Source organism: Caretta caretta, chromosome 16, assembly GCF_965140235.1.
Source record: "Caretta caretta isolate rCarCar2 chromosome 16, rCarCar1.hap1, whole genome shotgun sequence".
Taxonomy (NCBI): Eukaryota; Metazoa; Chordata; order Testudines; family Cheloniidae; genus Caretta; species Caretta caretta.
In genome coordinates this window covers 24,460,100-24,485,395 of record NC_134221.1, presented here as the reverse complement: position 1 = coordinate 24,485,395, position 25,296 = coordinate 24,460,100, and the positions used below count along the sequence as shown (strand labels likewise).

At 37.6% G+C, this 25,296-nt stretch overlaps 1 protein-coding gene across 3 annotated transcripts in view; it reads left to right on the top strand.

The window, feature by feature from the left end:
- MAPKAP1 (MAPK associated protein 1) overlaps nucleotides 1–25,296 on the top strand; it is a 156,720-nt gene that overhangs the window by 59,040 nt on the left and 72,384 nt on the right. For all 3 annotated transcript variants that reach the window (XR_007353025.2, XR_007353026.2, XM_048822976.2), the window contains exons 5-6: nucleotides 13,989–14,161; nucleotides 21,953–22,129. Coding sequence is in view for 1 of the 3 variants with exons in the window: in XM_048822976.2 (XP_048678933.1) it covers nucleotides 13,989–14,161; nucleotides 21,953–22,129 (350 nt within the window). In the remaining 2 variants the exon portion in view is untranslated. The remainder of the gene's footprint in view (nucleotides 1–13,988; nucleotides 14,162–21,952; nucleotides 22,130–25,296) is intronic.

Genomic DNA, 25,296 nt, shown 5'->3' with positions numbered 1-25,296 from the left:
ATGTAAAATGTACACATATATAAAAGTAGGCAGTAAATATCTCTTTCTTGCTTGTGGTAGTATTGTACTCCCTAAACATTTGAAATAAAGGTACTAATACTATAATATTAGTAATAATCTATGTACACATTCTATCTGGTGAACACAGTGCTGGGCAGTTCTCCCAAGACAGTTAATGAAAGCTGCATATGTAACTTTCCGGACACAACAGTAGTAAAAATGGTTGACAATACTTCAATTTGGCAAAAAACACAGGATTGGCACTTCCAACAGCAAACTGATAAAACTCCAGTCTCAGATTTTAAGATGTTTCAAGCTACTAGTGAAAGACTGAGTAGAGTCAGCTGTGGGAAATTTGTTAAGCTACTGTTGTATCTTAACTAAGCAGTCAGATTTTGGGAAGGATAAATCCTTGGATAAAAACTCTGTTGCAGATTCAAGGAATCTTGTGGAAGTCCTGGAAAAATCTTGTACTAAATCTTGTGTTGTAAATCTTATTATCCTTTATTCTGCATGCTATGATTCTCTTAATTAGTTACTCTTTTGTCAGTTTGGAAACAGTGTTATATTGCCAGACAGGGTATTTTGGTGTCCTCCGGTCTTCGTACTTGTCTCCCTACTCTCTAAACTTAAGCCCTTATTTATGGATGTTTGGGGTGGGAGTGGTAGATCTCAGATCTAGCTTTTCTGTATCTCATTAACTATATCTGAAATAATAATAAAGGACAGGGCATAGATGTAGTGTATTAAATGCTGTCTGCATTGTAGTGCTGTATAACAGTGTTTTCTAATTTGTTCATAACGAGAGACAGATTACCAAATATCTATGGGCTTGCTGAGAGATGCATCTTACATCTACAAGGCCTTGGTAAACTTTTCTAGAGAATGAGCTTTACAGCATATTGCAAAAAGAGAAGATAGTCCTATGTAACCACACTAAGCAGGGTGGATAAGAATAAATGATTAAAGTTAGAAGTTTTTATTTAAATCAGATTTTTTAATTTAAATTAAATACAGGGGTTTTTTTAAATTAAAATTAAATTTGAAATTGACAATTTATGTTAAAGCCTAAGCTGCTTATAATATATTAAATCATTTAAATTGAATACAAAAATAATATTAAGCAGTAATGTTTGATGAAAAGTTTTTTAAAGAAAGTCAAACCACTGAACTGGTGGAAGTCAATGGCTAAGCACTTAGAGCCAGAGTTTGTTGAAATGCTAAACCAGCTTTTCACCGCCGTAGCTTCTTTTGCAGGTGCAGACATACTTCCTTCATTTTAGCTTATTCAGCTAGTTCCATAACATGATTAGTGCATGCAATGTTAATAAACCAATTGGGAGTTGAAAGAGCAGGAAGCTTGTTTTTTTTCTTGCAATCTGTGAATAAAAGCTATGACTAAAAGTGAGTGGATGAGGTCTATTAGTTCTAAAATCTTAAAGGACATGGTGACCAGAAATAATCAGTTCAGTTCATTAACTACAGGTAATACTTCCTTTATATAAAAAAAAACCTATTTGTTTTAAGCACACAACATTTTTGATAAACTTTTTCTTCTTATCTGTTCAGCACATTTAAGGAAGTTTTATTTAATTAAAAAATATAAAATGCTGGTTTTGTGCATTTTAATTTCTTTGAATTTCCATCAAACTAGATCTTGAGATTAAATCAGAAAAAATTAATCTAGTAAATAAGAAATGACTCATACACCATTTTTAACATGATAAAATGTAAAAATTAAGAATCTGAATAAGTGTAAGTTAAGATATAGAATTGCTTAAATAAATGTATATAGATATGGCATATCCTTCAGGTTTGCAAAAAGAATCACTAAATTTAGTGTAACAGCTATATTTAGTTGCAAATCAACATATTTAAATGGTTAGCAACCACTGAGACTCAACCTTTCTTTAGGAAAATAACCAAAAAGTACAAATGCAAAACATGATTAAAATGATTATTTAAATCAAGCTTTCCTGCTAGCTAATTTAAATAAATCCAGCCTGGCACAAAAACATTTATTAATTCACGGTTAGTATCTGAAGACAAGAAGTATCATCAAGAAAGGACCCTTCAGCTTGTGACCTCAAGTATGCATCTTTTTATATAAGGAAGAACATGCCTTATCTTCAGTGTCCAATAAAGTGTAACTAGCTTTGTCGTGAATTGTAGGAATAGCCCTAGATTCTCTCTCTTCCTCAGTGTTTAGGCCAAAAAGCTTTGTTGACCTTATTACCAGACCCATAACTGTTCAGATTTAGTTTGAAAATTTTATATTTAGCCTCGTTGCCAGATAATCGGCTGAGGTCCTATGGTACCCGGATTATTTGTTGTAGGCTCCTCCTCTTTGTAACTTGACACAACGAGTTTTATTCGTGGTGCCGAAGTTGCAAATATATATTAAGTAACCTGGTGGTCAGCTTCCTAGTGTGATGTACAGCTTTGTGGCTAACTAAAATAACAAGCAGTTAGTGTTCTCAAACATGCCAGACACCTTTATTCCTAACACCATCCCTTTGAAGGAGGACAGTGTTAATTCCTCCTCTTTACAGACAGGCAAATGGAGAGACAGTGTGATGAAATGACTTGGCCTGCCTATCCCAGCCTTGGTAGAACTTGTGTGTGACTCATTCCTTTCCCTCCCAGTCTCAGTCTAAGTAATATGTGAATCTCTTTCCATGAGCTGAAAAATCCTAGATTAAGGGACAAGGCCGCCAAACCCCATCCAACTCTCTCCAAGCTGAGTCAATGCTACAGGTATCACAGGAAATAAGGACCTGTCTCTGGTAAGCAGCCCAGCTGCTATTCCATTCTCAGTCTCTTAAAAACCATCTCTGATGCCTTTTACTTTAAGGATTTTAGAATATCCTGTTGTGATAATGTCACTAAGCACTTCAGAATATATTTCGATATGAAAACCTTCCTAGGTTGTAGGTTCCAGTTAATAACATAGAGAAAAAATTGTTTTAAAACTTAAAATGATTAACTATTAAAATTTTAAATTGAGCTCTGGGGGGAAATGATCTTCTAGGTATGCATTGTAAAAATGATGAGATTTCAGACAGGTTTTACAGATGATGAATTTTTCTTCTTTTTCAAGAATAATTGACCCTTTCTTTCATTAAGCTGTGAACCCTTTTAATAAGGTTTGCTTGATTTCCTAAAAAGGAACCGTGTCTAAGTGTGTGTGACCTCAACCATTGGGGCATTTTGACAGAAAAAGATCACTTAGGTCATCACTGCTCCTTTTTAGCACTTAGATCATAAATATTTGTTCATTGTCGGAAACGTACGTCTTTGCTACTTTAGGTTACCTTTAAAAGTCAACTTGTTTTTCTTTAAAAAGAACAGGAAGACTTGTGGCACCTTAGAGACTAACAAATTTATTTGAGCATAAGCTTTCGTGAGCTTCAGCGGATGCATCCGATGAAGTGAGCCGTAGCTCACGAAAGCTTACGCTCAAATAAATTTGTTAGTCTCTAAGGTGCCACAAGTCCTTCTTTTCTTTTTGAGGACACAGACTAACATGGCTGCTACTCTGAAACTTCCTTTTCTGTGTTATCCTCATTGTTTACTTCAGGATGAGGGAAAATAATTAAACAGAACATCTTTTCCAAGCAGCTGGAGTCAAACTCCAGCTGACTGCAGCACCTGTGAAGACTGTACCTCTGCCTCAGGGCTGAGTGATGCAATGCCAGCCGGGGAGACATGGTGACGATGTGTTCAGAAGTGTACAGATTCATCGTTGTAATGCTCTTGCCCTTCTGTGAGCTTCAGATGGCAAGAATGTCAGTAAATGCAAAGTATCTGGTTTAGACTAATTAGAGGAATGATTTGTGAAACACTGGCTATTTATTTAATTAATCACCAACACAAAGCTATAAAACCCATATTTTAAAAATCCCTGTTAGTTTGCCATGTGGTTAATAGATTGTGGCACATTTGAAATACATCACCATGTCACTTTTTAATGTTCTACCTAAGGTTGGCTAATGTCCTCAAGTAACTTAAGGTGTCTGCTTTATGCAACAATAGCCTAGGATTAAAGTCTGAGACCTGTTTAAGGATTGAATATTTGTAAAAGCATTTATCTTTTGAATAGCATCTGTTCATTAAAATATCTCATGGCATATGTCTAAATATACAAATAATGTAGTCTTTAATTACAAGTTTTTGTTGCACTTTGTTATTACAAAGAATAACTATATTCCCCAGTATTAAAACATGTTTATTGCTAAGTAAAATGCAAATAATTCTTCCAAAGTATACCATTCCTTTCCTGGTGTATGTAAACAGTGAGATTAGCGTTATTTAACTAATGCATTTTTGTTGTGGCTATAACCATCTATTTTGATAAATCGGAATATGCATTCCACTTTTCATCAGCACTGTTGTAACTGAATAGGTCAGGGCATAATATCCCTAGGTAGTTGAATACCATCTCAGCTAAACTGAAATTCAGCCCTTTGTGGAAAGCCTGTGCAAGTCCCTGTGTGTAACTTCAGTGGTGTGTAGGGCTTATGCAGGCATGTTGCATGCAAGTGTATTTCACTCCTGGTGAAACTCCATTTGGGGATGGCAGGAGAGAAGATGGACTGGGCTTGCCGAAAAACTGATATTAGCATTAAAGCAAATGAGACCTCCTGGGCTCTAACAGGGGATTGGTTTTCCCCTCTTCCAAAGGGATTTGACAGAAGAGAAGTATAGCAGGAAATCCTATTTATAATACTTTTTAAGTAAACATTTTTAATTTAAGGTAAATTGTGTAAGTAAATACACATTAATAGGATTGGAATATGCCTTTGTTATATGAATTATATATTATACCTTGCTTTTAGCTTACTCAGGTTTATTAAACTAGAGCAGTGAACACCAACCAGACGAGAGCAATTTGGAACGTTTGATTATATAATTATACGTGTAACGTACCTTTGTTTCCCTGACGTTCTGTATGAAAAACAGTTCAGGTGGAAGCTTGCAAGGAAATGGTACAGCTCTTGATGTTGTTTTTTTCAGCTCGATATTGTATAATTAACTGGTACATTCAGAGGGGGGCTAGAATAAAACATGAGTATGTTAATGCAGCCTGGAGCTGATGTGATAGTGATCATTCCAATGCAGATAAAGCATTTCTTATAACCGTCGTTGCCTACTGGAGCCTTTGAAACATCTGGACCTTTAATTGAAAAATAGTATGATGTTGTACAAGGCAGAGATGCTAAGTGAAGTCAACAATTTAGAATAAAAAATAATAGTATTTACCTTTTATTTAAGTATTAAGACTTTGTTATGCTTTATATAGCAGGAAATTACTGGGTTAAATTTTTATGAACAGTGACAGCGTGAATGAGATAAATTAAATGAGAATGCTAATGCAATTTTACAGACCTTGTGTATACACTGTATGCACTGCAGTGAGATAAATGATGGTCTGTTTGTCAGGGAGAGGAGCAGCTATTGAGGGTTCGTTCATTTTAGTGCTCAGTTCTTTGAACTGTCAGACCATAGTCCAGTCACTCTGTTTAACTTCCTTGGAATTATTACAGCTACTTCAGGTAGCTGACTATAAAAAAAACAATAATCATCATCATAATTAATAAACTAGTCACTTGTCACTTACAGTGATAACATGCACTTACAGTGGGATTACCATCTGTTGGAACAAGTCGTTCCTATGTTTCCATGAGTGGTACAATGACATGCAGAACACAAGATCTTAGGAGGGAAATGCAGATATTTTGTGTGTTCATGTGAACACTAGAACCTAGAGATATTCTGAGCAAAATTAACTTATTTAAAATGAGCCGACATTTTCACAAGACTTGTTCAGATAATATGTAAATAAAATAAAAAGACCTGGCTAGTCAAATTATTAACCAACATACTGTTGTGAACCTTGGTTTAATATACTGCAAATTACTCACTGTACCAGAATCCACAAGTCCCAGCCATACTTCATATTCCTGATTTGTGTTGGTCTCTTCTAAGAATGCTCATGTATTTAGGATGAAGCCCTCATTTCTATCTTGCTGGACACTGATTCCAATCTCAAGCAAATGCCAGTAATATCTTCATGCCATCGTATGTTCTGCCAGATGTAAATAAAAAACCATTTTAAAAACATTTTAGAGTATTTAAACATTTTATTGGGTTAATGGTTCATATCCTTATTTTTGACCCCTAAAAAGCTATTTTACTTTATTAAAAAAAAAAAAAAAACACAAATCATTTCTGCTACTTTTTAAAAATCTTATTTCATTACTTTTGTTTTTGGATTAAACAAAATTTGACTTTAAAAGCATTATCAGAGCATTTTATTTTTCAGAAATCCATAGTGTAGAAAATGGTGGCTTTCATGCACTTCTACCTACAAAAGGATTGTGCTTTTAGAGAAATAAGGTCTTCGTTGATAAAAACATTTGAGCGTGGATCCTCTAATCTGTTGGTCCTGCTGTTTGTTTAAAAATTGGATGCTTAAATTGGGGGAGTTGGGTGCTTAAATTCTGCTTGATTGGTTCTTTGTTCAGTGCATATATTTGTAACTTTTTCTGTATGTTGTATAAAATACCTATTGGAGTGAGTTACATATTGGGATACAAGCTTTATATATGGTACAGTGTGAAATAATCCTGTCACCTGAAACAAAAACATTTCACTTATACAGTTTAAGAGTCAGAAGAAATTTTGCATTTGGAAAAATATCTCTATTTGTTCCTATTTTCTCTAATGTTTTATATTGTTTGCTAGGTGGTGAATCAATTATTTGAATTTATACTGATGGAGCAAATAAAGTAGTAAGCTCACTTGTGCCAAGGCCATCTAATTAAATGCTAACTTTGGATAAGATGGATGTGTATGAAAGATTAATTTTAAGAGGTTTTTATGACTCACTAAGTAATGGTTCAGTAAAATCTGCGTATTATATCATTAGAACATCTAATGTTAAAGTGATATAATATTTATTCACAAAACTCTGTTGTATAGTAAGATGCAGTAAATTATTATTGTTTAAAAAATTGGTCATATTTTTCTCTAGGAAATGTTTATGGACTCTATTTTAATTTTCCACCATGAAACATAGTAAAATACAGCCCAAAAATGAGACAGGTAAAACGCACACTATTTTCTCTTTGAATATTTGTACAGCTTTTCATTATCCAAATACTTGTGAGCTGTTTTTAGGATTAAGTTGTCCTTGTGGTAGTTCAGGATTATACCAAACTTCCTATATAATTTAGGAGAGTTGATAAAGATTATAATATGTAATACTTTATGGTTTTAAAATCTTTTTTGTATTTAAAGTGTACCGGTGGTGTTATATAAAATGATTTAATAATGTAGAGGTCCCTAAAACTGCATGAGGCTGGTGGAATTTATTCAGTATAAACTCTTTCTTTGATGTAGTACCCATAAATTGTATAATTAAACACCCAAGCTTGTAACATTAATGGTCTAATTCGACATCAGCTACGAAAATTCATAGCAGAGTTTCTTGTTCTGTCCTTAACTCTTTCCACTGTGTCTAGCTATTGCAGAAGCATGTATATGTAATATCATGCTGCTTACACTCTTACAATAAACCCGATCAACTATGGAACACCCTTACTATATATCCACAGATTACTGAGGTAATGATCCTTATTTGGCCCCTACCATAGTGTGGTTGTGTTTATTTCAGGCCATGTTTAATATGTGGACCCATGTGAGCAGAGCAGCTCTGGGTACCAAATCACTGTTTGAGGTGGAAGTTCCTTGTGTGTTAATTGGGAGCAGCTTTCCTAAACTGAATAGCTGCCACTTTTATTTTTGATCCCAAAGGTAAGTAATTAGTAGCCAGTGGCCTGTTTAATTAAAGTCTTATAAAACAAAGAAGCAAATTTCACTTACTCAGTAAGCTGCATTTTTTAGCAGTGCAACACTCAAACTATGGGAGTGTAACTCCTGGATAGCAGCAGAGAAGGAGAGCTGCAGGATCCTAGTCAGAGAGGGACTCTCAATGCTTTCAGTTGTTAAAGGAGTTAAATAAGTAACCCTGTTTTTCAGATGGGGAAGCTGAGACACAAAAGATGCTAGGTGACATGCTCAGGATCACACAGCAAGTCAGTGGCTGGGCAGAGAATAAAATCCAGAGTACTTGACTCTCAACCCTACACTTCAGCCACAGGATACTGCTGACTCTGACAGCGTTGTTCATGGTGAATGTGTTGAAGAAATGTAAAATTGAAATTCTCATAAGAGCCCAAGTCTGATATAGTGCATGAAAACTATGGGTATCAGAAAGCAATATTAATCTTTTATTTAATAAACAAATGTGTTTGCTTACATCCAGCTTAGATAGTGACTCACCTACTTAAAGGGTAGGTGAGACCTAATATCTCTAACAATAAAAGCTTAATGGAACCAGGATGTGTGATTCTTAGAAAATTAACGAGATATTTTGTCAATTTTATTCCAGACTTCATTTGTCAGGATATGCAGTGTCCAGTGACAAGCTAAAAGAATTTTTTGACAAATTAACTATGCCATAGGTGACAGATCAGGAAAATGTTAATTTAACAGCCCCTTTGTGCCTACCAGATTTATTGAAGGCTATTAAGGAAACTCCAAATGGTAAGGCCCGTGGCCCTGAATGGATTTTCCATTGAATTTTATACAAAATCTATTAATATGTTTGATGCTACTTTTTTGAATATGGATAATCATGCTTTATTTCTTGGGTCACCTGAGCCTTTATAGCTATAATCCACTTCTCTAGTTGGGAACAAAATCCACGTTCACAGTATTGACTGTAATCTGGGTCTGAACAATTCCTCCTGAACAAGTGAGCTTTTATAAACCTCAGCAAGACCGTGATAACTTGTGATTGCTGTAGCTAAATCCAGTGTGGCTAGATCTTTGACTCCTGGGCACTGGGACTAAGAATTGCAGTCCAAAAATTACCTCTCTCTGTTCAACCCCATCACGTGGTCCTGTCCTATGCTTTGCACAGGCAAGTAATTGAGACTAATAGAGCTGCTTGCATGAGTAGTATTTTGCAGGATCGGTCATGAATTCATGCACATGAATCTATTCACCCATGTAGAAGCATTCCCAGGCACGCGCCAAATGCTTCTGCAGGATCAAGGCGCACTGGAGTTATGCATGTTCAGGTTTAGTTCATCTAGTCCAGTATCCTTTTCTGACATTGGCTAATACCTGATGTCCCAGAGGGAGGTGCAAGAATCCTTATGCCCTTGAGTTAGTGATTGGCGTATGCCCTGACATCGTCAGCTATCCCAACCTCTTTAAAAGTTTTCATTTAAAAGCATCCCATTTCTAGTCCTTGTAGTTGTAAAGATAACCTACCAATTGTGAACCTTGCATACTCCCTCTTCATAAGGCCCGTAATAAACAGGGGAAATTTTTCAGACATTTTCCACTATTGCTAATAGCGGTTCAGCTCCACCGGCAGTAACAGAATTGAGAACCTTAGTGTATATGAGACGGCACTCTTCTAAGCCCCATGTCCTGTGCCTGTTAAGTGTTTGTGATAAAGGGTTCAGGGATGTCTGTAGTGGATGGTGCTGGACAAAATCTCTAATGAAGTATAATATGAGAGAGAGATTTGGGGGAAGAGAATATATGTTGGGAATGATGAAGAACACAATCTGTGGAGAGATGACTAGGGCAGGGGGAGAGAGAAGGGACAGATGAAAAGACACTGAGGGCAATGCAGGAAAAGTTACCCATGATGTGTGATGGGGAAGAAGAGAATGTAGTGGCAGCAAGAGGGAGAAAGGTCTGACACAAGCGTGAGAGATGGCATAATTTGAAATGTACTGTACAAGACGTTTATTGACAGTGTTATAACAGTATTATTATACAATATATAATGTACAATAAGCAGCACACAGATGAAATCCTGGGGCCAGTGAAATCAAAAGGGAAAACTTCATTGGCTTCAGTGAGGCGAGGATTGCACTCCACAATGGTCTTACTCTTTTAAATTGCAGTACACACAGTGCAGGTATTTTACATCCTGGGTAGTTAAATATAAGGTGGATGATCAGGCCCATATGGGCCTGTTAAAATGTCTGTTGTTTGGATTAAGAGCGGAGATAATGTAGTAGTGGCTAAGGGAATAGTGTCTCCCCTTTTGTCTTTTGATTGAAGTACCACTGCCTGCCCTCCTCCCCTCTGCTTCAGAGCGTAACGTTTGGGCTCAGCAGCGGAGAAGGAACGGAGGGAGGTCAGACTGCATAGCGCGCAGGGCAGGGGAGGGGAGGTGCGCATGTGCAATCCCACGTGCAGCTGTTGAAGATCTGACTACAGACGCAAAGGCGCTGCCATACATACAGTAGAGCACCCCTGGGGGGAGACATCTCAAAGAACCTCAATTACTGCACAAGCTGAGTGGCCCTCTCTTCTCAACCAGGGGTACGCGGAGGTCTTCTAGGGGGTACATTCACTCATCTAGATATTTGCCTAGTTTTACAACTGGCTACATAAAAAGCACTAGTGAAGTTAGGACAAACTAACATTTCCTACAGACGATGACTTCTTTATACTGCTCTATGTCCTGCACACTGAAATGTAAGTACAATATTTAGATTCCAATCTCTTTATTTTTTTAAGTATATGGTAAAAATGAGAAAGTAAGGAAATTTTCAGTAATAGTGTACTGTGACATTTTTGTATTTTTATGTCTGATTTTGTAAGCAAGTAATTTTTAAGTGAGGTGAAACTTGGGGGTACACAAGGCAAATCAGATTTCTGAAAGGGGTACAATAGTGTGGAGAGGTTAAAAAAATTTCCCCTGTTTATTACGGGCCTTATGAAGAGGGAGTATGCAAGGTTCACAATTGGTAGGTTATCTGTTGGGGGCTGGGCTGAAGACGTGGCAGTTTGTGTCTTGGAGAGTAAAAGGTCTGTGAGGGGACATGAGAACACTGGAATACCACTAAACGCTTTTAATACCTTCCCTAGTTGTTTTTATCTTGCAGTGAAAATGTAAAAATTCACACTAAATTAAAAACCTTTGCTTGAATGTGTCTGTTTCCTCCACATTGACAGCCCTTACCAGTGCGCCTAGCAGAGGGCCAACAGTTATCCAGACAAACTTATGGTCCTGTTCATATTTTATTAAACTCTTCTGAATCTAGCCATGTTCTTTCTTTTAAACAGATGTGTCCAGTTTCTTCTGTACCTTGAGTAGGTGAGGGAAGGAGATTGCTATACTTATAACTTGAAAAAAATTATTCAACTTCATTGTGTTTGGGCAGTTTTCACAATACTTCCATGCTAATCTACAATGAATGTAAAAGTACTTTTATTTTTAAGTTACTCTCTTACTTCTATAATTTAAAATTATATTGACATGTCCAATGATTTTATAACAAGAATATGTTCTATGCTCCCAGCCTAGGTGTCCAATATTGAATCCTCTTATTCCGTTACCTAAAGCCAGAATTCCTAATGATTAATTCTGATGGTGGTTTCTCTTCTTGGTATAAAGCAAGGATATTATCCTCATGTCAGTTAATTTGTGGGAGGGAATTGTGAAATCTTTTTGCCACTTAAAAGATTATTAGCTTAAAAATAGAGTCCTATCAGCTATAGATTAAACATTTTTCTTCTAACACAAACTTTATAGATCTTTGTTGCTATATTCTTTGTTTTAATTAAGTCTTAATCGCCCTGGTGCCAAATAGATTTTTTTAATACAATAAAATGCAATGATACCAGTTAATCCTTCTTGGTTGTCTCCAAATAGTTTTAAATGGTTAGAAGTGGGCTCAGATATATATATTGGTTTTGGACTTGCCTTGACCTATATAAATCATCTTTTATTTATTCTTAACCATCACTTAACTTCCATGTCTGTTTTATGATCCTGTTTCCTGCTGAAGTGAAGAGGTGATTATGTTGTCTATCTGACTTAGGTACAGCCATCATATAGATTTCTCGTGGTTGGAAAAAAGTGTAGTGTCTGTTATTACTCAGTGTAATCTTCTTGCTATGGGGCAATGTTTCTGAAATGTTTGCAGCTATAAGATTCATGCATGTTATGTGTAGTTAATTTATGTTCTGTAAGTATCTGCTGGCATGACCTGCCTGACTCCTAGCCATGATGCCCGACTCTCCTTCCGTCCTTTCTGTTTTGATGTGGAAGCCAGTTTCCACTTCCTCCCCCTTTTTATATACCCTGGGGGAGAGAGACTCCTGCATATTCACCCTTTAAATTTTTGTGCATCAGAGTGGCGACCCTTGGACTTGCTTCTGAGAGTACCAATAGCGTCCACGTATAGTCAAAGAGGGTGGGGTCAGGAGGAGAGGAAATGAAACAGGCCATCTCTGAGGTAAGGCCATGGAGCATTTAAAAACAAAGTGCAGTTTTGAACTGTATCCTGAAATGATTGGGAGCCAGTGAAATTGTTTGAGGACCTGGGTGATGTGGTTGGGCTTCTTTGTACCCTTGAGATAACCGGCAACAACATCCTGTATGTGCCAGAGTCTGGGCGCATGGGATGCCATTGAGAAGGGAAATGCTGCAATATTAAGGCAGTGCCATACGCACTATTGCAACAGTCAGTTGTGGTAGGTGAATTTGCAGGGGTAGGAGCTGAGGACAGAAGCAGAAGTTTAGAGTCAGGGATAATGCTAAAGTTGAAGACTGTGGCGGGAAGTTGCTTTGGGAACGTAGGTAGGGTTTATAGTAATTCTTTATTGAAGATCTTGTGGTGGAAATGTTGAATGTTTCCATAAATGGTTTTCAGTTCTCATAGGAAGTTACCTGAGATCACTGCTCTTGTGCAACTAGTCTTTCACATTTGTTTATATAAAGACATTTATTGATTAAACAAATAGCATAAAAGAACTGAAATTATTTAAACTCGCATCGTAATTCCACATAGAAAGTTACAGTAGTACATTTTAGTTCTAGCTACTGTAATGAACATAAGAACCGATACTTAGATCAGACCATTGGTCTATGTAGCCCAGTGTCCTGTCTTCTGACAGTGGACAGTGCCAGATTCATCACAGGGAATGAACCGAACAGGACAGTTTACTGAGTGATCCAACCTCTGTCATCCTGTCGCAGCTTCTGGCAATTGGAGTTTTAGGGACACCTAGAACATGGGGTTGTATCTCTGACCATCTTGTCTAATAACCATTGATAGACCTATCCTCTATGAACTTAACTAATTCTTTTTTGAACCCAGTTATACTTTTCGCCTTCACAACATCCCATGACAATGAGTGCCACAGGTTGACTGCATTGTGTGAAGAAATACTTCCTTATATTTGTTTTAAACCAGCTCCTTATTAATTTCATTGAGGGACCCCTGGTTCTTGTTATGTAAGGGGTAGATAACACTTCCTTGTTCGATTTATGTAGTGGCATTATATTTTCTGTCTTATTATCTATCACTTTTCTACTAGTTCCCAATATTGTTAGCTTTTTTGACTGCCACTGTACATTGAGCAGATGTTTTCAGAAAACTGTCCACAATGACTCCAAGATCTCTTTCTATCAATAGGTTGAACAGCACTGGTCCCAGTACAGATCCTTGGGGACCCCCTCCACTGTGAAAATTGACCGTTTATTCCTACACTTTTTTTTCCTATCTTTTAACCAGTTACTAATCCATGAGAAGACCTTCCCTCTTATCCCAGGACTGCATACTTAGCTTAAGAGCCTTTGGTAAGGGACCTTGTCAAAGGCTTTCTGAAAGTCCAAGCACACTATATCCCCTGGATCACCCTTGTCCACATGTTGTTGACCCTCTCAAAGAATTTTGATAGATTGGTGAGGCATGATTTCCCTTTACAAAAGCCATGCTAACTCTTCTTCAACATATCGTGTTCATCTGTATGTCTAATAATCCTGTTCTTTAATATAGTTTCAACCAATTTGCATACACAAGAATCTAACCTACACAAGCTTTTGTTTTTGTCTCTGTTTTACTGTGTCACTTATGTATTTTAATAAAATGTTTTTTCAACAGGGTCATGTTGGTACAACTGCAACCAAAAAAATTGATGTCTACCTCCCATTGCACACAAGCCAAGACAAACTGCTGCCAATGACAGTTGTGACGATAGCAAATGCCAAGGTGCATGACCTGATTGGACTAATATGCTGGCAATACACGAGTGAAGGACGGGAACCCAAACTAAAGTACTGTTCTTTCTTTACTACTACTTGATATCTGGTTTTCTCCTCTACAATCGTTTTTGCATAATGAAATGGATTTCCATGTCAATATTTTTATAAATAAGTCTTACAGGAACCACCTACATAGTTATCAATATTTCTTTGTGAGCAATACACACATATCTATATCTATTTCTCTTTCATTTAAACTGTTGGGTACTGGATAATGATAAACATATGAATCCAGGGAGGTGCAAATGAATCATAATTTTAAAACAGTTTATGTAATATTAAGATAAATCGCACCACTGTCGGCATCATTGGTAGGTGTTTTATTTTTATGTCTGACTTAGTTTTTGAACCACTTCTTAATGACCAAGGATCAAACAGAGGTGCATCAAATAAAATCTAGAAATGATCTGTAAGCCTTCTCATTTTGACAGTGGTAGCAAGAGTTGGTTAATATCTGAATATCTTTCCCTACTCCCTGCCCGACTCTGCCTATAGAGTAGTAACAGGATGGCATAACTAAAATGGCGTGCTGAGTGTCTTGGAATGCTGTTTTAATGTTCTATTTGAGATATAGTATGCTGCCATACAAACCAGGGGCGGCCAGCCTGTGGCTCTGGAGACCCATGCGGCTCTTCAAAAGTTAATATGCGGCTCCTTGTACAGGCACGAACACCGGGGCCGGAGCTACAGGCGCCAACTTTTGAATGTGGCGTGGGGTGCTCACTGCTCAACCCCTGGCTCTGCCACAGGCCCTGCTCCCACTCCACCCCTTCCCATCTCCTCCCTTGAGCCTGCCATGCCCTCGCTCCTCCCCAGAGTCTCCTGCACGCCACGAAATAGCTGATCAGTTGGTGCGGGGAGGGAGGGGGAGGCACTGATTGGCGAAGCTGCTGGTTTGCGGGAGGCATGGTGGGTGGGGGAGGGGAGCTGATTGGGGGCTGCTGACATATTACTGTGGCTCTTTGGCAATGTACATTGGTAAATTCTGGCTCCTTCTCAGGCTCAGGTTGGCCACCCCTGATATAAACGATTACTAAATCATGCTGCATCCGTATGCAAAAGAGATCAGAGTTAAGCTTGTGCATGTAATGTGATCTTTTGAATGTGTCACTTTACAAATGTAATGTTCTTTTAATGTAGTCCTTAGTATTGAATAGACAAACTAGACCAATGTCAGGTTTCAGAGTAACAGCCGTGTTAGTCTGTATTCGCAAAAAGAAAAGGAGGACTTGTGGCACCTTAGCGACTAACCAATTTATTTGAGCATGAGCTTTCGTGAGCTACAGCTCACTTCATCGGATGCTTTCACTTTCCACAGTATGCATCCGATGAATTGAGCTGCAGCTCACGAAAGCTTATGCTGAGATAAATTGGTTAGTCTCTAAGGTGCCACAAGTACTCCTTTTCTAGACCAATGTGTTTGTGAATATATCATTTTTTCAGTGTTTATAAAGAATTGACAACTATGGGGTTAAATGCAATTAAGTTCTAAGGTACCCTCCCTGCCCCCATCCTTCTGTGTAAGTGTTCAAAGACACCACTAAAATGAAGATGAATATATTGGCAAAAATGCCAAAGTAATCATAAAAATCCAATTTTATTTGAAACCGAATAATGCTTTATTCTTTAATTGAGAAACCACTGTATTGTGCAGTAGGCCCTTATACTTACTACTAGAACTTGGCCTGAGTCACCTGTGCAATAAGAGATCAACAGATATTGTTGTCCTTAGAAATTCTTTACAGCTTCACTCTATCAATGGATTTTTCAGTATTTGCTATAATCCTTGCATATCCCTTTGCTTGGCATGGGAGGCATGAAGGGAAGGGGAGGCTGCCCCTAAATTTGTTATGCTGAAAAATAGATTGTGTGCTGTCTTAGAATATTTCCTATCATATTATTTATTTATTGGTAAAGGTAATGTTTTAATGATAGGTCATACAAGGTCTGTGAAATAGGTATTTCATAGCTTTTAATCTGGACATCTTTCATTTTAAAATGACACTGTAAAGTCTGGAAAAATACTTTCCCAGTATTTGCTGCATAACAAAGGATGAAATAATTACATACTATAACAGAACCACCTCTGGTACAAAAGTAGTATAACAGATTATGGTAGATGTTTTATTTGTTTTTATTTGCAGAGTAGCAGCCGTGTTAGTCTGTATTCACAAAAAGAAAAGGAGTACTTGTGGCACCTTAGAGACTATACATTTGTTAGTCTCAAGGTGCCACAAGTACTCCTTTTCTTTTTATTTGTTAGTGAGTCAAAGTTCCAAGTCTGGGTCCTGGCATATTTCTTGGAAATGTTGCCCTTGCTACCGTTTTTCAGGAATGGGTTTGTATTCATGAGTCCTCTGTGTATTTGTTCAGAGATAGGATGAGAACTCTTTGGGCTTTCCTCCAATTCTAGCACAATTGGAGGGACACGACGGTGGGTGAGGGGGTGAGAGAGAGAGAGGTTATTCGGATTTACATTCTGATGCTTTTATTTTGGATCCCTGATTATTAGCTGCCTTCTGTATTGTAGAGATAGAGCAGCACAGAGAAGTGGACCTTCTCCCAGATAGAGTTTCATGGAGGTTGTTGATTTGGCTCTGTTGTTCCTCCCAGCTCTTTTTTGAATGAACGGATGTGATATTCAGGTCTTTGATGTATTAAACATTTCAGTGTTCTGACACTGGTGAAGAAGTGTAGAAATAATTGTAGACACTGCCATTTCACTTGCCAATGTTAATCACCATTTTCTATTTGTTAAAATATTTGTTGATCAAGAAGGTGATTGTTGTGTATTATTACTGTATTTTAAATATGCGAGATGCAACCAGTATCAAAGTCTCAGCACGTGTACGTTTTAAGAACACATTACACATCATATTGACCAATGTCAGCAAGTAAAAAGTATCCCATAAAATAAAATAAAATATATTAGTGTCCTCAGGAAAAGGCTCGTGTCCTGAAAGTCGTCAAACTTTAACTCTGTTGGACCAGTGGGAGGAGGTGAATGTCCGTGTCTGTCTTGGGGTGTGATCGCTGACTAGGAATGAGCTTGGGCAGGAATGCTGTCAAATGCCACCAGATCCCACTGCAGGGAGAATAGTATTAGTGGGAAAGCTGAGGGACATTGGAACCCACTCTCCATATAGTACATCAGAACCTGGACTTGGGGGTTCAGGGAAAGGGCAAAGTCTCAAAATTTCAATATGATTTTTAAGTATTTTTCTTTGTTTCTTTGATTCATTTTGTCAGAGCAGCTCAACGCCTGTCCATCGGCAAGGGTCAATTTAACTCTGTTACTATATAGAATTCATCTCTAAATAAGGGAATGCATATAACTAAGGTTTTGTAGATATTGTCATTATTTATTTTATTGTCACTTATATTATCGTAGCACTTATGAGCTCTAGTCATGGACCAAGACCCCGTTGTGCCAGGCGCACAGGAAAAAAAGACAGTTTCTGCTCCTACAAGGCAGTCATTGGTTACAGACAGACCAGTGAGGAAACAATGAAACAGTATTTTTGCAGCGTGGATATTCTCAGTTTCATTTTGTTTGCTCTGGAGCTAGTCATTTTACAGATAAAGGGAAGAGAGTGAGTATCAATTTGAAGAAAGCATTAAAAGTTGTGTGGGTTATACCAATTTGTAATCTGGTATAAAAATACAGAAAATAGGCATACCTGCTAATCAAACTAGGGTAGAAGAATGAAGAGCATGCAAACCTATTAATTGTGAAACTGCAGCCCCCACCTTCAGGAAAGCAATATTTTGCTGTCAGTTTCTTTATCCTAAAATGTAGACCTAATAATCCACAATAAGTGAGCTATAGTTGACGGATCTGAGGATGTGCTGTATCCAGTTTGGCCTGCCATTTGGTAGTTTTGTCTCTGTTCAGTGTCTCTTGATATGAGAAAGACTTGACAGTGCTGGCAACCCTGTCCCTGGCCTCTTATATATGAACTTCAGAATCATAACCCACTGGACCATTCTGTTGCTAACCATTGATAGATGTGCTCTGCTGATTCTGTCTTCAAAAAGCATGTGGAAATAACGGGGGTACAAAAAATTTCAGAACCACAGATTTATTTATTTTAGATTTTTAAAAACCTATAATTTGATACTCACTGCAGTTAATTCTTCATTCTGTCTACAATAAACTCAGATTTTCAGGACCTTCAACCTTTTCAGATACATTTAGCTGAAATTTGGGGTTTAATCTTATCCCAGTGTACATGAATTTACATGCTGGATTAAAAATGTGTAAAATTTGTACCAACTAGACTTGTTTTTTCCATAGGTTACCCACAGCAGTGTACTTACGAAATATAACATACAGCTTTACTAATAATTGTTAGATGTTTAATTTAATGTGTTAATGCCGGCTCATCAGGAACACCGTGTATTAGCTCTGAAGCAATAGCAAGTGTGTATACACGTGGTACAGTAGACTAAATTTTTCTGCAACTTAATGTGTGTGATAAAATATTTGCTCCAAAGTAACCTCCAGCGCTATAATTTCATTTATATTTTGCTTATCCTTTTTCACCGACAATAAGATAGATTTCCTTTTTTTTTTTTTTTAAACAAACGCAAATGTGTACAACTAATGAGATTCTGACTTAGCTTATGAAAATAAGAAGATTTCAGAGTTGTGTCTGAGCCTATATTATTCCTCAAAAATCTTTGTTTGCTATTTGGGGACATCTGAAGCACGGTCACTTTATGGCACGTGACAGATGTCATGTACTTGCAGTAGAGTAGGACACGTATGGATTGAGAACAGCATTTCAGCATTGATCATTACGTTTTTGGCACTTTGGGATCTCTCTCAGACCATACTGAGTGTGGTGTTCTGATGCATGCCTGTATCTCCCCCTAGCTTTAATGGGAATTATGCACATGTGGCAAGTACAAAACAGACATTTTAATGTTATTTATACAGAGCCATAAACGTACGTACGTTAGGGGAGTTGTGCCAAACAGATAGTTTCTGCCTCAGAAGGGCTAGCAGTCTAAGGGCAGAGACAGGAATGGCTCAGAACAGTATAGTACAAAGATTAGTGCCAGGTGGGCTTTCACGCTGGAATGTGTCATGGAATGAGGGGTGGGGACTGGCTGATTTTTTATTAGCTTTATTAAAAGGAAGACAGTGAGTATGCAGAGCTACACTATAGTGTGTTAATAGAAATACAGACTGAAGTGCATCTTTGCTGTCTAGATAGATAGTCCTGTACATTTCTAAATTCTGTTGCCAGTCCTACCTTTGATCAGTTTTCCTAAAGTTTACTGCTGTGTTCCTGAAGTTTAAAATTAGTTCTACAACAATGTATAAGTTCTTCATAACAGTTGAGAGGCTCATAAATTTTTTTTACAACATTACATAATTTACAAAATTTATAGTGACAAACATTGCTAGATTGTTAGCCATCCATTCAGCAAATTTACAGTTTACATTAATATTAATGTGTCATTATTACCTATTTTCTATAATAAATATCTTAGACATGACAGTATGCATATAGATCACCTGGAGTAAGCGCTCTCAATAAGCACAGTTGCAACCAAAGGTTTGTGAATTAATTGAGAAAATTGCAAATCAGGTAGTCAGCGAAATAACTCATTGTCACATCCAATCAATAAACTTTGCAAATCAACTCATTTAATTCAAAAAATGATCTATATAGATCAAGCGACCAATTAAACAATTAGCATATACTTTGCAATTAATTAATTTAAGCATCAATCATGCAATTAAAACTCCAAATTTAAACTGAAGAGTTTAGAAACATACTGCCATGTGAACACTGAGGCTATACTTCATGCCTCTGGAACAAGACTGAATGCTGGAAGACTTGCAGTAAAAAAAAAAAAAAAAATTTAGAGCTGAACAATATAAGTGTTAGTGTTTACATTTTAATATGATACATGTGATAATGAGCCAATATTATTATGTTTTGTGTATATAGAGCTAGATCTCTGTGATTCTAGCCTGTGGAAAGAAACTGGTTTAGCGCTCTCTCCCCCCCACCCACCCAGCATGTGCCTGAGAACTTGTGTGTATTTATTTCAGGCATTAATGCATAATAATGTTAACTACTTTCATTGATTGGGCTGTATAGGACTTAAAAGGTGTTTTTGTGTAGTTTGCTTTCCACCATGATAATGGTTTACATTGAACGCGAATCCTTGACTTTTCATGTAGATATTCCCTTGACGTATTTTTGTTGCACTGTTTACGTGTCCATACTGCACCACATTTTTATAAGTAAGAGTTTTTATTACAGTTACTAAATGTAAAACAGAAGAACATAGACATTGCTCATTCAGATTTCATTCTAAAAATGTAACTGTCACCTCATAAAATATTTCACAAATGGAAGAAATATTACTGACACTTTGTCAAGTCGTATAACTTCTACAGATTTAGGACTATTTTAATTGCTGGTCTGTCACTATTTTGCATACAAATGAGTTAATGTGAGGCTGTTCTGCCTTATTTGGATATTTTTTTATTACTGCTTTATCACATGATTATGCTAACTAAAGGTTTTGAGGCTTGAAGCTGTGTATAAATATTGTAAATAGTGATATTTAAAGTTTCAGAGTAACAGCTGTGTTAGTCTGTATTCGCAAAAAGAAAAGGAGGACTTGTGGCACCTTAGAGACTAACAAATTTATTTGAGCATAAGCTTTTGTGAGCTATAGCTCACTTCATCGGATGCATTTGGTGGAAAATACAGCGGGGAGATTTATATACATAGAGAACATGAAACAATGGGTGTTACCATATACACTGTAACCAGAGTGATCACTTAAGGTGAGCTGTTACCAGCAGGAGAGCGAGGGGGGGAACCTTTTGTAGTGATAATCAAGGTGGGCCATTTCCAGCAGTTGACAAGAACATCTGAGGAACAGTGGGGGGTGGGAATAAACATGGGGAAATAGTTTTACTTTGTGTAATGACCCATCCACTCCCAGTCTCTATTCAAGCCTAAGTTAATTGTATCCAGTTTGCAAATTAATTCCATTCAGCAGTCTCTCGTTGGAGTCTGTTTTTGAAGTTTTTTTGTTGAAGAATTGCCACTTTTAGGTCTGTAATCGAGTGACCAGAGAGATTGAAGTGTTCTCCAACTGGTTTTTGAATGTTATAGTTCTTGACGTCTGATTTGTGTCCATTTATTCTTTTACATAGAGACTGTCCAGTTTGACCGGTGTACGTGGCAGAGGGGCATTGCTGGCACATATCACATTGGTAGATGTGCAGGTGAACGAGCCTCTGATAGTGTGGCTGATGTGATTAGGCCCTATGATGGTGTCCCCTGAAAAGATATGTGGACACAGCTGTCAACGGGCTTTGTTGCAAGGATAGGTTCCTGGGTTAGTGGTTCTGTTGTGTGGTGTGTGGTTGCTGGTGAGTATTTGCTTCAGGTTGGGGGGCTGTCTGTAAGCAAGGACTGGCCTGTCTCCCAAGATCTGTGAGAGTGATGGGTCGTCCTTCAGGATAGGTAGATCCTTGATGTTGCGTTGGAGAGGTTTTAGTTGGGAGCTGAAGGTGACGGCTAGTGGCGTTCTGTTATTTTCTTTGTTGGGCCTGTAGCTCACGAAAGCTTATGCTCAAATAAATTTGTTAGTCTGTAAGTGCCACAAGTACTCCTTTTCTTTTTGATATTTAAAGTGTTTTGATTTCTACACCACGGAAGTCTGCTGGCTTATTCCAAACAGCATTCAGCAATTGACACTGGACCACAGAATTTAGTTGGCTATGTAGCTTCCCGAAATAAACTTGCTCTTTGTTTGTTTCAGTGACAATGTCAATGCCTACTGTCTCCATATTGCTGAGGACGATGGTGAGGTTGACACGGACTTTCCACCCTTGGATTCCAATGAACCCATTCATAAATTTGGCTTCAGCACTCTAGCATTGGTTGAAAAGTACTCTTCTCCAGGGCTGGCAGCTAAACAGTCACTCTTTGTTCGAATGTGAGTATTGACAACAGCTTTCTAAATTATCTTAACATCTGAGCATAGAGTCTAGGAAACACTTTTCTTTTCCGCTCTGCTCTGCTCTTAAGCATTTGAACTTTGCAAAACTCAGATTTCAGGTGTATTTGAGAATCTTCATAAGTAGAATACACAATCCTGTACAGGTCATGCAAAAAAGAAATGCAGTTCAGGCCTTCAGTTTTACCTTTTCTCATAATGGCTAAAATCCAAAAGACAATATCTTTCTGGTTCTAAAACTGCAGAGAAAAATAAGCCACTCAGTATGAATCACATATAAGGTGTTGGACTCTTTTATGCCTATGCTACTAATAAAATAGGGGATTTTCACATTTTTGAGTTTATAATATTCAGTTCAGTCTGTGCACACCACTCCTTTGCGAAAAGTAATTTATAACTGAAAATGTAATATGTTTTGAATTGCAAATTAAATAATACACTCTCATGCATACAGTAGTTGTAAGAGAACCAAGCTTCTTGAGGCACTTCAACTTTGGCCGAGCACCTAAATGATACAATTATTTCCAGCTCTGTTATGCATGGAATTTTTACTCAGTACAGAAAGAAATAACTTAACACTGTTCAACATTGTGCATCGTAGCTGTTGTATGTTGGGTGTAAAATGCAGGTCAGTCATTACAGCATCAATTAGTATCATAAGCCATGCATAAACTAGACACACATTTTGTTTGCAGCTGTTTGGGTCCTTCAACAAGAAAGTGATAAAAGATTTTTCCTTAATATTGGAAGTGCTTTATTCTGTAAAATATTGGTGTTTGGCCCATATTCACAACCATACAGATGCTTCCGGTTATGTGTTATCCCAAATGCAAATAAGATGTATTATGTAGTTATGATTACTTTTTGGTATAATCCCAACTGTGTGCTCTGTGCCTTGCTGACAGGTATGCAGGTTCCTACCCCAAAGAGCTTTCTCAGAAATCCCATGCATTAACCTAATATTGACTCCTCCAGTGGAGCCAAAGTCCCTCATTCTGCCCAGCCTGTTTCTTTAGGCTGCATGCAACTGTGATGTCCACTGAGAGACTGCTCAGTTTGCCCTCCCTGGTACTTTGCTTTGGTGGGAGAGGTGAGCTCCCCTGGGCTCATAGTCAAACGTTGTTTGTTACTTGTATGTCCAATTACTACAGCAGAGTAGTATGTTAGCCATATCATTGAGAGGCTGTAGTGATTCAACAGCTGCCTCTAAGGGAGACGTCTAAGTGTTGATCATATTGTATAGTAGTATAGAACAGTGGAGAGCAGAGGATTTTCTTGCTTCCTTGTCATCTTCCCAATGCCAAAGTGACTTTCATAAAAGAATAGCATTCTGAAAGGTAAATGTGGCCCCTGAAAGGCCAAGAGGAGGGACAAAGTAATCCAGAGCAATTTGTAGTGCAATAGTACATAGAGATCCCACTCAGGACAAGTGCTTATCACGGTGGGCACCATACAAACATATAGGAAGGAATTATTCCTGGCTCAAAGAGCTTGCAATCTAATACAAGGCAAGGCGTGAAAAGTGAGGATGCCAAACTGTAGGCAGAACCAGGGGAGATAGAAAGAGGGTAACAGTAATAAGATCACATGAATACACAGTCTAACCATGCACCCCGCTTGATGGTTCTGAGTCACATAAGTATAGTTGTTTTTTTAATTGTACACTTGACCTAATCTTCAGTGGTTGGCTGATTTCTTGTAGGCATTGCATCAGAGGTCTGGGAGGGATTTGAAAGAGAGAAGGTTTATAGCCTTATTGACTAGTTCAGGGAAGTATCCATGAAAAGAATGAAAGAAGTCAAGTTTATTCTTCTAAAGTGATAGGGTAACTCTCCACTCCAGAGCTGTGGGCAGGGTGACTCACCTGTGAGGGAGAGGCTCTAGCTTTCACATAAAATATCCAGTGTGTCGCAGCCATCCACTCACTAGAGGCTAAGCATTCTGCTAAGTCCACAGCAAAGAGAGAATTCTTTTGCATGGCTCATTTGTGTGATGTCGAGCTGTGCAAAACAAGAAATAGGCCAAAACAAAAAAGGACCTTGTAATAAGATGTGAAAGATCGCTTCATTTCCTCTTTGTTTCAGCTTCCAAACACTTGCATACAGTGCTGGAGTACGTTTGAAAGGATATGGTCATCTTAAATATTTGATTTAATTTTCTGACAAAGCATCCTTTAAATAGCATGTCCTGAATTTTTTTTTCAGAACATACTTTAAACAAAAAATTTATACCTTTTTTTGGCTCCGTTGCTGATGTTGAGATGGTCTTTTCAGCAGGCTCAAAAGCAACAATACCAAACATGTTCATAATATTCCTCCCTTCCTCTCTGTGGGTGCACATGCATACTACCTCTTCGATTTCAGCTCTGCTGCTGCTGTTACTGATTAAACACTCTCTTGCAAGTTGTTTGGGAGAGCATATTTGTTAGCTCCTGTCAATGCAGTTGTATGGAAGTGCACAGGAAATGCAACTGGCTAATCCACAGAACAGAGATATTAGCTGTTGACAAAGTGTTGTCAAATGCCTAAAGAAATAAAATGAAAAACATTAACAAATATTTTCCTCTAACGTTGGGGGTGAGGTGTCACTTGTTATAAAAGTAGGTACAAACTTTTCAGCTTCAGATGTGACTTTTGAAGTTGATAGTGTCCCTTTGAACAATTAAAGTCTTAAGTGAACTTTCAAAAATCTCATCTGTTAAATGTGCATTGCTTTGAAGTGCTGTAGTATTCCAGCACCTGAAGTGTGAGAGTACTAGAGTACAGTGAAAGAAAAGCCAGGGCTGATGTGGGTGTAAATTAGTGGACTGTTCATTAGCTTGAGTCTTAGAGAAGCAACTGTGTTATTTCTTTTCATTCTGTGGTAATTACAACCATTTTCATTGTTCAGATTGTCATTGTCCATAGAAATGGAATATATGCAGTCTGCATAATTTAGAATTTGTAAATCTCACTTAATTTCTTTTTTGGCAATGGTTACTGTCTGGAGAGAATAACAGTTTTGTCTGTTTAAAATGACAGAAATAAGCAAATAAGAAATAAAAGATGGAAGTCACTCATTGTCTCCTTTAAGATTTAAAAGGTCAGATAAATCAAATATGTGCATTTGCACTCTACAATATCTATCTCTTGAAATGGAGCCAGAAT